Genomic DNA, 17970 nt, shown 5'->3' on the forward strand with positions numbered 1-17970 from the left:
TACCATAAGGATTATCGAAACAACAGGAGGCAGTTTAATTAGAAAGGTAGTAAAAACTAACCACTCATATAAGGATAGGGGGAAAGCAAATTCATATAAAAGAAACTCTGAGGGTCTAGGCAAAGTATGAATCAGCAATACAGTGAGTTATTTTTAAAGATCCATAGCATCAGGAAGTAAAAACAAGCAGCATGCTCAGGAGGATCATGTGATAGCCTGCCGCAGCATGATGATCTATTCAGAACTTTATTACCACGCTAAGAGCTATTCTGGACCTGAACCCAAGCAAGATGAGCAGAAGTTGGACAGCATCCAAAGGAGAACGACTAAAATGATTAAAATGTTAGGAAATGAGTCCTAAGAGGACATGTAAAGGAAATGCAGTTACTTAGGACAGATAAAAGATGGCTAAGGGAGGAGGTCTGGCTGCACAACTGCCTGCAAGGTTATGAAGGAGCGTATACAAGGGAACACTTCTTTTCCATTAAGGACGAGACTAGAAGAATGTGATTAAATTGCAAGGACAGGGATTCGTATTTGATACAAAAGAAGGAACTTCCTGGCGATGAAACTTGCAAGTCACAGGAATAAGTTACCAACCAGCTTTTGAAATGCCCTTTACAAGAGGTTTTTTAAATGCAGTAGATGACCATCTTCATAAAATGTTCACTCAGTGTCCTTTTTTACCCTTCGAACTCAGGAAGTGAATATTTTAACTATAAATAGAAGCTTCATTAAAAAAAACATACAAACTTGCTTAAAGTTGAAGCATAGCAAGGCTCTTCACTGTTGCAGCATTTTAAAAATTCATCAGAAAGTTATCAGTTACAGAAAGGGATTTATTTAGTCAGAGATGGCTCTAATCACATAAAAACAGCAATGAGTTGCTCTAGATAGGAGGTATAAAAATAATGAAAACATGATTAAACGGACCAGTAATATCTATTTAAGGAACATAATCTTGATGCTCTATGGAAGAGGGACAGGAAAGGGTAGGAATGGTAAACAAAAATCAGCCACAAAGGAATAAAACACACACACATTCTATCCAACAGTGGCATTAAAGGACCCGTGTGAGGGCATAAAAATCCTTCCTAACAATAATTTTTAAAAATTAGTGCACTGCACAAAATCTGCACTACAAAGCACAGCTAGTTTCCCTTACAGAAGTTTTAGAGATCTAAGTCTTTTTAATACTATAGCAAAGAACAAAATCAAAGATCAGTATTCTAAATTATTTGAACTATTATTTTCCCCACAACAAGAATGAAGGCAGGAAGGAAGGCAGGCAGGCAATGAAAACAGTCACAGATGGTCTAACATACAATGAATTCCACCGGCTGGGTCTCTTATACGATGAGAGAACAGGAAGAGGTATGAGAGATAATGTTGCTCACCATCTCCTTTCACAGATGAGGCCCCCGAGAACCAGTGTCACACCACAGTTAGTGGTAGAAGCAGGACTTAAACCAGATATTTAGCATCATGTGCAGGCACTAATTGATGAACAGCTTGTGTACCTAAAGTCTGTCTGTTGAAAAGAGAACAAAATCTCCTGTGGCATTAACATTGTAACTGTGGATTAATTAAATGACCAGACTACATACGCCCACATGCACGTGCACTCGGGTGCATGTATACACACACACACACAGACACATACACACGCACGCACACGCACACACACAAACACACACAGGTTATTTTACAGTATAACTGATATAAGGTACTAAACGTTCTAATCTCTGGAAAGAGAAAAAACAGAAGGTACTAACATTTACTGAATGTCTAACTAGGTCCTAGACACTTAACATTCTTTATCTCATACAATCCTCACAACCCTGGAAAGCAGATCTGCATCATTTTACAAATGAAGAAATCAGGCTAATGAGGTAACATGCCCAAGAGCCACACAGATAACAAAGAATAGAGGAAGGTCTGCCTAATGCTATATCCCCTGCCTTTCCTACTACATCACATTTTCTCTCCAGCAAAAACCACAGGGCCCACAGAAAGAAGCATTCAGAGGAAGAAATCAATTCTCTTGCATTTTGCCTGAAAATGTCTGAAAGAGCTTCTGTATTCTTTGGCATCTTCCCCATACTTGATGAAACTTTCTTCTATTTCCTGGGCTTGCTCACACTGCCCTCAGCTAGGATGACCATATGGCCTTGTTTGCCCCAGACAGACCCAGTTTACCCCCGTTGACTCTGCAAAATTATCAAAAGCATCCCTTCACGCTCAAAAGTGTAGAGGATAAATTACATGGTCACCCCACATAAGCCCCTCACTGCACTCCCTTCATCCAGGCTTGTCTGACCTCAAAGAAGCTCAGTTACTTCCATCTCCCCCTTGCAGCATAAAGAATCCTGTCCATCAGAGCAGGTGTTCTCAAGTCAGTAAGAATGGGAAAAGCAACATATTTCGATGATTTCATACCCTCCCAACGAGCAGAACATTTTAATACGTGGACAATCTCCAACTGTCAGAATTTTAGGCGGTGTGACGACCACATGAAGGTAAATATTCAGGCATAACAGAGGCAGATCATTCCAGGGAGAAGAGGCCCATCAAGCAAACCAGCCCTCCGTGCAGCCTGATCCCAAATCAGGCTCCCTACACCGTCCTTGCTTTTCTGTTCTGCCTCACATCTCAACTCCCAGATTATCCAGCAGTTCCTCTGAAGGTTCCTGTGGCAGCCTGAAGCGTGGGCTTCTCAGGGGATATTAGAGTCTGGTGTCCATGGGTGACTCTGAGAGGCACCTTTCACCTCATCGCACCAAGATGATAGCCAGACACCAACCTCAGTTTGTTTTTCACGTTCAATGTCAAAGTGGCCTTTGCTAGCATAATAATTTCAAAAAGTCAGGGAAGCAAAAGAACTTGGATATCAGACAAGCCCTCATTTTACAAAAGGAAACCACGGCCTATAAAAGAGAAATCACCCACATAAAGTCATACAGCCAGGAGTAGAAACCAGGACTCCATCATTCTTGCCACTATGTAGGAGGTGATCCCCAACTTCTACATAGCACACATTTTCATACTCCTACATTGACACCCAATACTTTTTGACATTGGAATAGGACTTTCTTGGAATATATAGACATTTCGAGCTGTCACACGATGGTGCCTTTCAATTAACACACTAATTTCAGCTGCATCACTGTCTTTGTACAATAGAATTCAGGTTTTTAATATCGTCTAATGTTCCAGACTTGTTTTATAAAAATGAACAGAAGAGAGAAAAATGAAAGTGTTAATTCCAGCACATAGTATCATATGAAATACATAATGCTGAATGAAAATAATTAGGCCCATCAAGAATGGCGAAAATATTTAGCCTATAGACTTAAGCTCTCCAGCTGTGTTCAACTGTGGAGGAAAAAAGTAAAAACATATGAAATACTAGAAACAATTCATCAAAAGTGTGCTTAAAAGACACGCTTGGGGAGCCTGGGTGGCTCAGTCGTTAAGTGTCTGCCTTTGGCTCAGGTCATGATCCCAGGGTCCTGGGATAGAGCCCCGCATCGGGCTCCCTGCTCCGCGGGAAGCCTGCTTCTCCCTCTCCCGCTCCCCCTGCTTGTGTTCCCTCTCTCGCTGTGTCTCTCTCTGTCAAATAAATAAATAAAATCTTTAAATAAATAAATAAATAAATAAATAAATGAAACACACGCTTAACGGGAAAAACTGAGATTTGCTAACTACATGTCACTTGAATAAGCTCAGCAAATAAAAATGTGTTTGAAATTTAATTTTTTACATGTAATATTTCATCTATGTGTTAAAGGACTTTTAAAATTCTTTAAAAACTAAGTAGTTATGTAATTAGGAGTGTACATATGTTTTTAGCTCTAGAGGAATTGTATCTCCTTATAACAAATCAATGTTCAACTTTTAAACATTAGGGCTCAAATACACTTCCAAGAATCTTATACAGATACCAGGGGTATTGGTATCCCACACTGATATTCTTACTCTACTTGCTACTGTTTTATGGGGGGGTAGGGCAACCCTCACATAATTAAAACTAGATATGGAGCACCCTATAATAACCTTCTATTTTATTTCTGTATAATTCTTCATTGCTTAGGGCTACTCACTACATCTTAAAATAATGAAAATCCACTCCTGTTTATTCATTGAACATTATAAACAATAAAAATAGACTGTTTCTAAGGGATTTTTTCTTGCAAAAAATAAGGAATTTTTTATTTCCTTAGGCTAACAGAAAAATGTTCAAACTTGACAGTCCTTGCCTTTCTGCACTATATTTAATAGAACTTAAAAATTCATTTGCACATCCTCCTACTGCTCCCTTTTATCCACGTTTCACAACTCAAATGGTCTACTACCTTACTGCTACTGTCAACCATTTGAAATGGCACCTCCACTCCCTTCCCTGCTACCCCGGAAGAGCCCACTCACACATTTATCTTTAACATGGCTGTGTTTACAGATACCCATATGTCACCATTCATGAAGCAACTGTTACCATCCTCTTGACTAAGCATTGGCAGGCACATACACTGCAAAGGATTGCAAGACCACAGGAAGGGTGACTGGGGTTCAGAATTTTTCTTTTTTAAGGTTACTACTTTCCAGGTCTCTGAAATTTAAAAAAAAAAAAGAAAAAGGTGGAGAGATAGACACATTCTTTCTGATAAAAGCTCTGGGAGGGTGAGGGGTCTAAGTTCCACAGTGAGGAAGCCTTACTAGCAAAGCTGTTTCCAAGTGTACTATTTCCATCACAAGTACACCTCACTACACTATGTTGCTATGTAAAAGAAAGAGGCTTGCCTGACTTGACATCTGATTTGATATCGGAGTTCCTCACTATACTATGTTACTATACATAATATTTCTATCACAAGTATTCTTATTATACTGTACTATGTATACTACGTTGCTCTACTATTGTGGATCCTCATAAAGAATCCCGCTAGAAAGTGAACTACAAAGTCATCTGTCTTTTGACCTTAAAATGAAAAAGGCTTTTCATGTATTGTCTCAGGTTTACTTAAACCATATTAATGCAACAGACTGGAGAGGGTATGGATTAATAAACAGAGTGAGTGCCTGACTGTGGTAGGGAAAAGCCAGCATTCTTCCCAGCAGAGGAGGACAGTTAAGGAATAGAGGTACGCAAAGAGGAGCCAGGGACTCTTGGAAGGGTGAAGTGGAGGTAGGTATTAACAGATTGCCCCTACCTTTTTTGTATCTATTTTTAATTTTCCTTTTCCCCAGCCCAGAGACTAATTATGGGGCAAAATGAGCAATCTGTGAATGCAACCTGGAAAAACAATTCAAGGAAGGAAACGGAATGGCACAGGAGTCCTTGCTCTCCTTTTCCCCCTTCCTGTTCCAACACCTCTCCCATTTCCCCCCTCTTAGCCACTTGGAAAACGCAGACCACGGTTGCATGACAGAACAATACAAGGTGGCTAGAAGGCAGAAAAGTGAACAAACTACAGAAGTTCTACACCGGCAGAGGCTGGAGCTGGGTCGAGGGGCTGAAGCCAGAGAACCAGCGGCAGAGGTGAGGCTTTTCAGAGAACAGGAAGAACAGCAAGGGCTTAGGACTAAAGCAAAAGTAGATTTTATCTCATTTTCCTCCCTTTCTCTGTTCAGCCAGCAACAACAGAATAACCTCCCCTTCCCTTCCTCTCTTTCAATCAGCCACAGGAGAAATAAGGGCTGAGGGAATGGTAATCAAAATGGGGAAAACGGGCAAAGAACCTCCCAGGGGTAGCCAGAGAGAATGAACATTCATCAGGTTGTTTCTCACAGGGAAGGGACCAAAACAACTGAGCTCAAGTCCTCCTTTTGCATAGCTCTATATTCGTTTGGTGATCTTTTAAATTTCTTCTCAATTATTTGGTTCTTGTCACCCAAATAGAAATGATATTATATTCCTTGTGAGGAAGACTGATCATTTTTATAGTAATGATACTAATAATAATACATCCATTTACATGGACTTTATAATTTTCAAAATGGTTGCACATCAATTCTTGCATTTATCCACAAGGCAACCTATTAATCGGTAGAGGAAGTGTTAACCCATTTTTATAGATGGTGAGGAAACAACACAAAGAAAGGGGTTAAGGACAAATAAGTTGTTGAGAAAATGTACAGCTAGGATCCTTAGAAGGTGATTAGAATTCACATCACTCAACCATTCATTCCTCCATTCATTCAATTGTTATGGGTTGAATTGTGTCCCCTAAAAATATATGTTCAGGTTCTAACCCCCAATACCTGTGAATGTGGCCTTATTTGGAAATAGAGTCTAGCTGATGTAATCAAGTTAAAATGGAGTCATATTAGTTTAGGGTAGGCCCTAATCCAATTACTGTGTCCTCATAAGAAGAGGGAAATTTGGACAAGACACACTGGGAAGGAATGTGATTATGGAGGCAAAGACTGGAGTGCTGTATCTACAAGCCAAGGAACACCAAGGACTGCCAGAACCACCAGAAGCTAGGAAGAGGCAAGGAAGGATTCTCCCCTGAAAGGTTCAGAAAGAGCCTGGCTCTGCCAATATCCTGATTTCAGACTGGCCTCCAGAATTGTGAGAAAATAAACTTCTGTTGTTCTAAGCCACCCAGTTTGTGGTACTTTGCTATAGCAGCTCCAGGAAACTAATAAACATTCATTCAACAAATCTCTTTTTGAGCGTGTACTATATGCCAGATACCACAAAGGGTTTTGAAAAGTGCAAGATGAACCAAACTCACCAATCCTTCCCCCCCGACTCCTTGCATGGAGCGTGAGGACCTAAGGTTCTGCAGTTCTGTGCTAAAGAAATGAAGCCCAGAAAAGCCAAACAGCCGGTTGATGGCAGCACTGGAACTGGAGGCCACAACCTCTGACCTCCAAACCACACTCCTCCCATGCACCAAGCTAAAGAAGGTCTGGTTTCCTGGTCTACTGTCACTGTAAAGGAGCTTCATTTGTCCCTTTAAAACAACAACAGTGAACACAGCAAGGACAGTAAGAACACAAGAACCTCCACTTAAAAGCTGTCTCTGTTATAAGCAGCACGAGCACCCAGGAAGAATGTCTGTCACTTAAGTACAGTGTGGGTAAGGGAAGGAAGCTCTTGGGATCAGACAGGCGAGGGTGGAACCCTATCTCCATCACTTTCTAGCTAGGAGACCTAGAACAAGTTATTCAGCCTCTTTCTGACATCCTTTCCACATCCCTAAAATGAGAATGATAGTACAGAATGCCCTCTTATACATCAGTGACAGTAGATATGGAAAGCTATGAAAGATATATTAAACAGAAAACCTCAAATTGCAGAAGAGCACATATAATGTCATTCTATTTCTATTAATTTTTTTCCTGGGGAAAAAAAAACATACACAAAAAAAACCTCTTCATGGTAGTCATTCCTGGAGATTAAGAATGGGGAGATTAGAAGTCTTGATTTTCTCCTCTACATCCTTATCCACCATTAAGTTTCTTACTATGAGCATGTACTACCTTAATTTTTAAAATAGGGAGAAAAATCCTAGTCATTTAAAAAGAATGAAGCATGATAATTCAATGGGTTGTTCACTTAAAATAGGTGCACTTCTCTGCATGTATATTATACCTCAATAAACAGCTGTGGGTGTTTTTAATGAGACAGATAGATGTGCTCAGACATGAAAAGGTTTCCCAGATATATTAAATGAACTATCACATCATCAGATCACAGAGCATGAAATTCCATTTATGTAAAAAAACAAACTATATGTATACACACACAAATGTATATGAAGAGATGTAGAATGACATACACACTTCATATTATACATCTACATTATTGAATTTTTTTTTACCACCAGAATGTTTTTAGGAACTCATTTTGAAATTCACATTCTTTTTAACTTTTTAAATAATAATAGTACTTAACCCGAGGGTTGTTGTGAGATTTACATGATCATGGTCCCATACTTTGTGTAATATAAAAAAGAGTCATTAGGCATTTCTTTTTTTAATTACTAATCAGTATGCATGGCAGGCTCATCTCCATCCCAGCCTTCTATCCCAATCCCAAATCTGAGCCTTGAACCCTAGACATTGAGCCTGACTCAGGAATAAAGTCAAGCCAGGGATAGGATGAACATAAGGACCAAAGCAGGGGTCAAGAATGAAATGATAAATAAAAGAAGTCAATAATTTCTGCAACAGACATTGTTTGGCAAAAACAAACAGTTTTCTATTTTAACTCAGCCATTCAGAGACAGCCAGACGCCTCCCTCATCCAAACCACCAAATGAAGACATCAATTCCTATGTCAGTGTTGGACTGAGTCTCCCACTGAAGGGTAGCATGTCCTGCCCTGTCCCTCCTAATCCACACTCATTCCACTCTTTGACCAGACACTTACTCCAGGAGCCACAATACACAAACTACACTACAGAGACTTATTCCATTTCTTAACCAATAGCTTGATGCTTCACTCGATGCTGCCTTATTTGTTGTTTCCTGTGTTTTACCTCCCCATAAGGTAAACTCTTTTTCAACAGAAACATGCATTAAAGCCACCTCTGTCCTAGGTCAGATCATAGCACAGAACTGAGCCAGAAAAAAATTCTCCACAGGTACCTGTTCACTGACTGGAGGTTAAAGATGGCCAATGGGGCAATTCATAGCAGTAGTTTCTCACACCCTACCCGGAGCCACACTGTAGACCTGACTTTCTCCCCTACCCTTCCTTCAATTCTCTTTCTGCCACCTCTCCTTTGGGTAATGCCTCAGACACCATGATGCCCAGGAAAGCACCCTCTCCAAACTCCACTTACAGAAGAACCCGAGAGATAAACGAGTAGTACGAACCGTTCTCTCCTCCTGACGCTTCCTTCTCTCAACCTAAAATTTTCTGTGTTTCTGGTTTATTGTCTATTTTGCAAAACTATACCAGGCCACTCGGGCAGTTGAGGGGGATGGAGGGACCAGAGAACTTCTCAGAGTTATTACACATCCAGAGGACTGGACCACTTGCAGGTCTTTGGGGAAACCAGGACTGAAGGGACTGGCAGTGGACTGAGGCCATTCAAGGGGCTGACCTTGAGGAGTACATCCACAGTAGTGTGTTAGTTTGCTAGGGCTGCCATAACAGATTGACTGGCTGTAACAACAAATACTTATTTCATCAGTTTTGGAGGCTAGAAGTCTAAGATCAAGGTGTCAGCAGGGTTGTGTTCTTCTGGAAGCCTCTCTTCTTAGTTTGCAGATATCCACCTTTGTGTGTCTTCATATGGTCTTCCTTCTGGGTCTCTGTGTCCTAATCCCCTCTTCTTATAAGAATACCAATCATGGGGCACCTGGGTGGCTCAGTGGGTTCACTGTCCGTCCAACTCTTGGTTTTGGCTCAGGTCATAATCTCAGGGTCATGAGATCAAGCCTCATGTTGGACTCCATGCTGGGCATGAAGCCTGTTTAGGATTCTCTCTCCCTCTGCCTCTCCCTACTTCTCGCTCTCTCTCAAAAAAAAAAAAAAAAAAAAAAAAATACCAGTCACACTGTGGATCAGGGCCCACCATATGACCTCATTTGACCTTAATCACCTCTTTAAAGTCGCTATTCCCCAAACACAGTCACATTCTGAGGTACTAGGGGAAACGACTTCATCTTATGAATGGGGGTGCAGAGGCACAATTCAGCCCATAATAGTCAGCAACAGGGAAAGGGAGAGAAAGGAGCTGTGAGTGTAGCTATGGAGAAACAAAAGCATACTCTACACTTGCAGAAGGAAATTTCACCTGTTCCCCCCAAATCTAGAGTTCCCTTTCTCTCTCAGTCCTTTGACACCAAACTCCCATTTCCGTTCTGAGCCCTGATGATTGCTCAGTCCTAATGATTCATCTTTCTAATCCCAAATGCAGAGTACTTTCTAGCTCTACCATTCATCTGGCCCTTAACCCCATGTGGCCTGTGGTGGCTCTGGACGCCTTGTACATTACTGCACTTGAGGCCTCATTCAGCTCACCATCCCTGTCCCATGTTCAGTCCACCTTCACCTTCCATCGGTTCTTCACAGGATCCATACCCTGTCCCACTACAGATCAAGGCCACTGGAATACTCTTATCCTGCTCCTTCACCTTCCCAGCCCTCTCTCAACTAATTAATATAATTTTATCCTTAAGATCTCAGCTCAAATGCTGTTCTCAAGGAAGCTTTTGAAGATACCACACACATACACACACACATTTACCCTCACACTAAACACAGGCCGTTCTCCTATCCTCTCTCCTAGCTTTCTGTCATAACACTTACCAAGTTTAATTACATACTTGCATTGTTATTATGTTATTAATGTGTGTCTCTCCCCCAAGATGGACACATACTCATAAGTTCGTAAATGGAAGCTGTATCTGGTTTATCCATCATTACCTACCAAGCAGCTAGAGTAGTGCCTGGCACCCAGTAAGTGCTCAATAAATACTTGTTAGCTAAAGGAAAGAATAAACGAAGTGGGAATTAGTGTAAATCCGTGGTTATGTGGATTTATTTTTGCTGAATAAACTCACTTTGAGATAGAAGCAGTGTGAGATCATTAATAATTTCTAGACAGATAGGTGCACAGATATGAATAGATCTTGAACCAATGGAACCATTCATAGAAAGCAGAAATTTAACTGTTCTACTATGTCATAATTCTGTCGAAATTATTTAAACATGTTTTCCATATGGAATTTTGCATGTATATTATATTTTTTTATATATTATCTATCTTCTGCGGGTATTTTTAGTCCCTATAAACAGATATCTGCAGTCCCCCTCTCCCTGTGGCTCATTCCACTGCTCAACTTTGGCCTAAAACCAACAGGAATTCTTTACACGGGGTAAAGAACTGATGGATTCCCATGGTGACTCCAATCCAACACTTTTTCATTTTCTCCTTAATATTAGGCAGGAAACACTAAAATTCTGGGAACAAGATCTGTGTCACACATTGGAAATGTTCGTATCTGCTGATAACACTCAAATCTACCTCGGCTAAATGCATGAGGAAGCCACATGGTCACAATCTAATGGAATATAGAACATAACTAATACACTGAAGCAATATTCCACATGTTATCACTTTCAGCTTTATGCAACATGTGGAAACAGGCTCATGCACCACTTGGTTGTGTCAGAACATCTAAGAGAGGAGAATGCATGTTTGGAATTTATTATGGTCACTCACCTCAGGAAAGTGTCCAAAGGAGTGCATTACAACCTCCACATGTCTGTATGTTATAGATTTCTTTTTTAAAAGGAGTATTTTCTGAGATGTACTTATCTTTCAGGTACCTGGACTATTTGTGCAACCCTGGTTGTTTTGAATACTTGAAAGCAAAAGTTACCAGTAACTACTAATGAGAAATTAAAACTGCTATTTTTATAAGTACTGCAACATTTGCATGAACTCAGATTGCTGAGTAATTTTGTTTCTTGTTTTGTCTCTGCTCTCTGTGCCTCCCCACCCCCTAAAATAACAGACATCATTTTCTGTTTTATTAACCTCAACTATTTTATCCAAGTTATAAGGCTCAAGTTCACCAGGGATTCTCAGTGAATAATTTTCCTCATGCTAAAGAAAAAACATGCAGCAAATTAGGAACTCATATAAGCCAGAAAAATAACAGTAACATGATCAAAATCTCAAAATAATTTACCCAAGAAAAATGAAGCTCAATTTTGAAAGCTTAGCAGTTGAAATAAATGAACATTACAGCATTACATAGTCAATTTTTATGTTAGAAAGAAAACTTAAAATTCAAAGGACATTAGGTTGAAACTTGAGCCCTTTTCTTAAATTCCTTTTTGTCAGTAATCAAACATTCAATGCATTCCTCATAACAGGTAAAGCAATGTGTCAACAACTAAGATACTGCCATTCATAGCCAGAAGCTACAACGTCTCTAGTCTAATTAACAAGGAAACAAAATCTCCAAAGAAGCAAATCTACTCCCTCATTAAGCTAAGTGGACCTGGGTTAGGTGTCTCAGAAATGACCAACTTGATCACTGGTTGTGAGATTAAAATATTAGTGACTCTATACACTAGTCAATGCACCAGTAAACTCCATAAAAGAAAGGAAATCCAAGAAAACTGGTCTGCTAAGCAGACCAACCTCACAAATATGTGGGCTTCAAATATGCAAAGAAAACCACCTTAACCCAAAGTTCTCACTATCTTTAAAAAAAAAAAAAAAAAATGAAATACAACTCAAAATAAGCCTGATAGCCCAGTAAAGAAATTGTTTCCTAGTAAATAAAACCCTTTCCTATTTTAGGTCTAGTGATATAAATACTTTGTATCATTTTAAAAGATGAGTTTGAGAAAGAAGCCAGGGAATGGTACAGCCTCTGATATTCACACCTGTGAATTTATACTATCTAATGCTATCCCAATGGCTGTTCTAACACTAAATGAAAGAAGTCAGTTTTGAGTGTTTACCATGAATATTTGGGGAAAAAAAAATTCTTATCCAAATTAACTGTTCTTTAAAAATATATTTTATCAGTTTGGCCAATTATCGAAATTGTTTCTTCCAACAAAAATGAAATTGTTTTAATTATCTGATGCCCATACCTACTTTTTATTTTTACAAAAATGAGAAAAATGTGTCTTACTGGAATGCCATTACCCACAACATAATATAGATTTATTCAGAATACCTTACCTTCTAAGAATTTAAAATATGGTAACTGTCCAAATATTTAGCTGCATTTAAAATTATTTCAGCCCAAACCCAAAACCCAAGAAAAATCATTTTGATGGAAACATTTCATTTCACTCCCTGCAAAACCCAACATAAAGCTAGATTCTGTTACACTGTAGTCCTAAATGACATTTCGTTGCTACAGCAACGAAACTCAGCTACCTGTGGCCATGATTTGTTAAGAATTCCTCCAACCAGTAAATTCTGTGCTATGCATTCATAAAACCAAGAGAATGGCTAGAATGGTTCAATGCACCATAAAAATTAAGGTTGAATTTCCTACTTATGATTCACCCACATACATATTTATAACATATATATGTACACATACATACCTAATTATGGTTCTCCCAACTCCATGAAAAAGGGAAAAATCACACCAAATTTCCATTTTAAAAGGGCACCAAAAAACTACTTCGTTTTAGATTTCAGTGAATAATTGCTACCTGTTTCCCAAAATTTATCTTAAAAGGTAACAGAGACTATCTGGAGAGCATTTTTAGAAACAAAAATTTGTTATTTATATCCACTCTCATTCCAAAAGGAGGAAAAAAAAATCCTGAGGCATAATTTCCTATCTGTTCCAGTGTGGCTTCTTTAGCAATGAACTGATTTAGAAAGTATCAAGCTAAAGCATAAAGAAAAAAATGTAGTTTTCACCACCGTTATTCACCAAACTGCTTCTGCAGGCTACTCACCCTCACTGGGGGACTCCAAGCTTGCACCCGTGGCTGCTGTCCGCCCTGGGAGCTCTGCAAATCTTTTGAGCTGCAATTAGCCACAGAGCTACTCTGCGCCCTTAATGCATTTGTGCAGTTCGTCCCACTGCCCCCACCAGGGCCAGGTTTCCAAGGCCTCTGCTTGATGCCATCCAGAAGTCTGACCAGCAGGATGTTACTTGGAAGCTCCTCAACACCCGAGCCAACAAGAGTCCTGCACTCGGGACATCTGAGTTCATTTCGGGAACCTACAATCCCCAGCAAACATCGTTTGCAAAACGTATGCTGGCAAGGCAAGACTTTTGCCGAAGCGTCAAGCCGCTCTAGACACACAGGACACTCCAGAAGATCCAGCAAGGCAGATTCATCCATCTTTATCTAGTTTACTGAGAAAAAAGCTTCAGAAATGTTCATAGTTGTGTGCATCCCTTAAAGTGATTCATGTAACATCCATTTCAGACTTTGCTCTGGAGTAATGTGGGAGGGGGGAGGAGAGAAGACAGAAAATTAGTCTTGTTATTTGGGGGAAAAGGTTCACAGAGGAGCCAAGAACCAAAAAGTACACAAAAGTGCTTCCTCTGAATAGTGCAGCTTTGCTTTGGAATGTGGTTCCTGAACTCCAAAGTCAACAATTAAAAACAAAATGGGCTTTTTAAACAATTCAAAATTAGTCCCTAAAGATATCTAAGAGTTCACTGTGCAGAAATAGCTATCAAGTACTATGCAGAATTCCTGCAATAAAATGGATTTATGAAATGCAATAAAGATCTCATGATTTCTTCAGCTCTCAAAGTGATATTGCCTGCCTTAATAAAGTCCTCAACTCACACGAAAAGCTGAACAGAAGCAACTGAAAGCTTCCTCTACCTGAAATTACTTTTAAACCCAACAAACTTCCCAATCTTTAAGCTACTTTAGTGTTTAAGAAACCATGCCTCATGCGATCACTTGTGGTAAATGATCCCAATATTAAATACATATGTTTCTTCGCTGGCCTTAAAAATAGAACTGTTCAATCTTGCCCAACCAAAACGAGCCAAGGTTGACAATTCTAATGGACACAACTAAAGATTTGTTTGAAAGCAGCTGAAATATAAAAGCACCCTTCAGGGCAGTGGTTGACAAACTCTGAAACGGATTTCTGAACAGCTTGTCCTAATCCCATTCAGAAAATCTGGCAAAATTATCACCAAAAGAATTTGAGAATGGAATGCTGGACTGAAAACTGTGAGCATGATATGAAAATGGGGCCATTCAGGAAAAACCATTTAAACCTGTGACTGCGCCGCTCTCCCCTACCACCAAAATAAATGTAAATGTAAATGCCTAGAAGAAAAAGGGTAAAAAGATTTCGATGGAAGCATTAACAGCTTTCCTTGACAGAGTCGGGGAGCGGGGAGCCCCAGGGCTGCGCCCCTCTCCTACGCTGCCAAGCTCAGGTACTCCCAGATCCGCAGGGAGGCGCGGCGGCCGCTCGCCGCAGACACACCCCGGAGCCAGGTGTCGGCGACAAGGGGCAGGGGAGGGTCCCAGGCTGGGGCTGCTGCCCGGGCGGTGCCGGAACGGGGATCTCATTCAACGGCCTCCTCTCCGCCACCCTTTGGGTCAGGCCAGGCACATAAATCCCCCCCGAACGACTGCTGGAAGTTTTCAAGGACTTAAAAATAAATCCGCAGCCTTAACTTGGGAAAGTCAGCCCCACAAAGTGCCACCTTTCGGGAAACATGTATGACGCCTCAGAGATGAGGCGGGAGTCCCCAGAGAGACCGAGCCATCTGAGAGCAGGGAGTGCTGGGCTGCGCCCCGGGAGAACGCGGCACGGAGCCCAGGCAGCTTCCTGCCGGGAGAAGGCAGCGAGGCCACTGCACCGTCCCGGCTCCGGGCCCAGGGGGACCCGAGGGTGGAGAGACTGAGGGACGGACCAGCGCGGAGAGGAGGGGGGCGCCCCGACCACCTCCTCCTCGGCCGCGAGGGTCTGCCCGCGGCGGCTCCCCGCGCGGCCCCGCGCCCTACCTCGCGCCTCGGCTCCTCCTCTTTGTTCGCGGCCCCGCAGCGGCGGCGGAGACCGATGCAGATGCGGCCCCGCCGCGCCCGCCGCTCGCAGTGCCTCTGACGCCGCGGCGGCACCCGGAGACTCCTCTCTGCTGCCCCCCTCACGCGCGCGCACATACACACACATACACACGCCGCCGCCGCCACCTCCCACTTTCCCAGCCGAGGAGGGCGGAGGAAGAGGAGGAGGAGGAGGCCGAGCAGCTGCGGGCGCCCGGGGCGCGAAGGGGCGGCCCCGCACCACAGCGCCTCCCCCCGGAGCGGGCGCGGCACCTCCGGGAACTGCGGGGCTGGAGCGCCTTCCTCCTGGCGCTGAGGTACCTGCGCGCGGTCCCCGCCCGCCCCCGGGGGCGCGATGGGGGCGGCAGCCTGAGGGGGCGCTGCGAGAGCCGAGAGTCCAGGAAGCGGGGTCCCCAGGAGCGAGGGAGATGGATGGTTTGGGGGCACACGCCTCCCCCGGAGGGAAACACGCCTGAAAAATGAAGCAACCGGAGGAGGAGAGCGTTGGGAGTGGCGGCGGAGGGAAGAAGGAAGGCGCCACGGGGCAGGGGCCGGCTGCGCCCTCCTCCTGCCCAGTGGTGCCCGGCGGCCCCGGACGCACGACTCGGGGCGGGACCCGCCGCGGCGCGGGAGGGGCCGGGGCCGGGGCCGGGGAAAGGGCGGGAGCAGCCCTGGCGGGAACTGATCCCACTTTCCTCTGCATCTGTTCGCCCAGGCCTGCGGAGACACTTGGTAGAGCGAGAGTTAAGTGTTATTACCCCTAGGTCTGAGAGAAGCATGTTGGATCAGCGTGGAAACAGTCCCAGGGCAGCTGTCCACCCGCCCATTCTCGGCCCGCCGCCGCCCGCACCCAGACATCACGCTGCCTCCCCGGGGCACAAACCTGAGCCAGCTGGAAGGATTGCTGATCCAGAAACTCAAAATGGGAGGGGAGAGAGGCGAGGAAAACGGTTGTGGGGATTTGCTGTTATACCTGCCCTAAATGGGGAAAACTCAAAGTCTGACCCCAGGTGAGCTGGCACCGTGGAGCTAGCTGAGAAGCGCCTCTTTTATCTGAGCCTGGGAGGCAGCCATAACATCACTTAATCTTTGTTTCGGTTGCCGCAGGCGCACACCTGTAAACTCTGAAATGTAGTTTTGAAAAACATGTCCACAGGTTTTGAGGTTTGTTTTTCAGGCTCGATTCAGAGGGGAAAACAAATTAAAATTTCGTCATTATCTCAAAGTTATCATAATTTTATTTGCATTTCCCATCAACTTACAAAAAGTTATCCCAAATACCCTCCTCAAAGGTGTGCAGAAACTATATATGAAAATAAGAGGGGCTAAAGATATTATGCAAGAAACCCCTGCCTGGCCAGCAAGCAGGGTAACATTCTGAAGGGGAGCCAGATTATTCTCTAGTCTCCACCCAGGCCACAGCTTAACTATTCAAGACCAATGAGATAGCCTAAGTAAGGAAAAAATGATAACAGTTATTATCGACCATTCACTGTATGTGCTAAACATTCTACATCCATTAATTCAATCCTTAACTGCAGTCTCAGACCTCATCCCTCCTTAGCTTGGTTCTAAATAGATTAAGATGCTGAGAGTCATATTGTGTGAATACCAGAAATAACAGCCCACTTAGAAGTGAGCAAATACACATGCATTTGGGCTGAGAACAGCATGGAGAATTTTTAATCCAATAATCTACAAATAAGGCACTCTGAAAGTGACAACTTAGCCTATATACTTCTGTATCTGGACCTGTGCAGATGAAAGTGGGGCTCACTGGAAGACTATAGTCAGTAAACAGATAAATATGAGTATATGTAGTGTACGGTTTTTAAAACTGAAGTTCAAAGAGGTTCATTTCATCCCCACGTCACACAATCAGTCATGTTGAACCAAGACTCAACCTCAGGTCTCTGGATTCCAAGTACTCTTTCTTACAAAACGCCTCGGGCAAAACCAAGTGTACTATAACTGTTCCCGGGGAAAGAGGACACTGTTAATCATGGAATTACTCTGGAGAGTAAGGGACAATTTTTGTTTTGTTTTGTTCTTATTTTGGTTTTTTGTTTTTACGGAGAACAGTATATAAGGTCATGGGTGGAATGGTGCAGCTCATGGAACTAGGCAAGAAAATCAGTAGTCACACCCATTACCAAAGAACTGAAGACAGTGTGTCCAAGACTGAAGTGATCAAAGGAGCCCCCACACACATCCCATGAATAGTACCTGGCACATGGCTGCAGTTCTTTGAATGTCCCTGGTACTAGTTCACTATATTTTGTAGAACACAGCTCTTCTATTAGCCTTAATTACTCTAACCGTAGAAACCAAGTTTTAGGCAAATTAAACTCATGAGCCATCTTTCTTCTGTCAAATGGTGAAAAAATAATACCTTTCTTAGAGCGTTCTTGGAAAAGTCAATGAAATAATGTGTTGGTTCTTTGTAATCTGTACATCTCTATTAAAGAAAGATCTCATTATTGTTATCT

The 17970-nt window shown here is 42.4% G+C and overlaps 1 protein-coding gene and 1 long non-coding RNA gene across 5 annotated transcripts in view; one reads left to right on the top strand and one right to left on the bottom strand.

The window, feature by feature from the left end:
• Window positions 1-15717, bottom strand: part of SH3RF1 (SH3 domain containing ring finger 1) — a 178651-nt gene extending 162934 nt beyond the window's left edge. For 3 of the 4 annotated variants that reach the window (XM_036087549.2, XM_036087548.2, XM_078069426.1), the window contains exons 1-2: window positions 15443-15579; window positions 13409-13896 (exon numbers count right to left, since the gene is read on the bottom strand). In XM_036087549.2, coding sequence (XP_035943442.1) covers window positions 13409-13801 — 393 coding nt within the window. In that variant the 5' untranslated portion in view covers window positions 13802-13896; window positions 15443-15579. Of the gene's footprint in view, window positions 1-13408; window positions 13897-15442 lie in introns of all 4 variants that reach the window. The other variant, XM_078069425.1, reaches the window with a different exon arrangement.
• Window positions 15704-16706, top strand: LOC144381392 (uncharacterized). Its single transcript, XR_013446562.1, has 2 exons — window positions 15704-15798; window positions 16246-16706. It is a non-coding gene; the product is annotated as an uncharacterized LOC144381392 (long non-coding RNA).
• Window positions 16707-17970: the final 1264 nt, after the last annotated feature.

This window comes from Halichoerus grypus, chromosome 3 (genome assembly GCF_964656455.1).
Source record: "Halichoerus grypus chromosome 3, mHalGry1.hap1.1, whole genome shotgun sequence".
NCBI lineage: Eukaryota > Metazoa > Chordata > Mammalia > Carnivora > Phocidae > Halichoerus > Halichoerus grypus.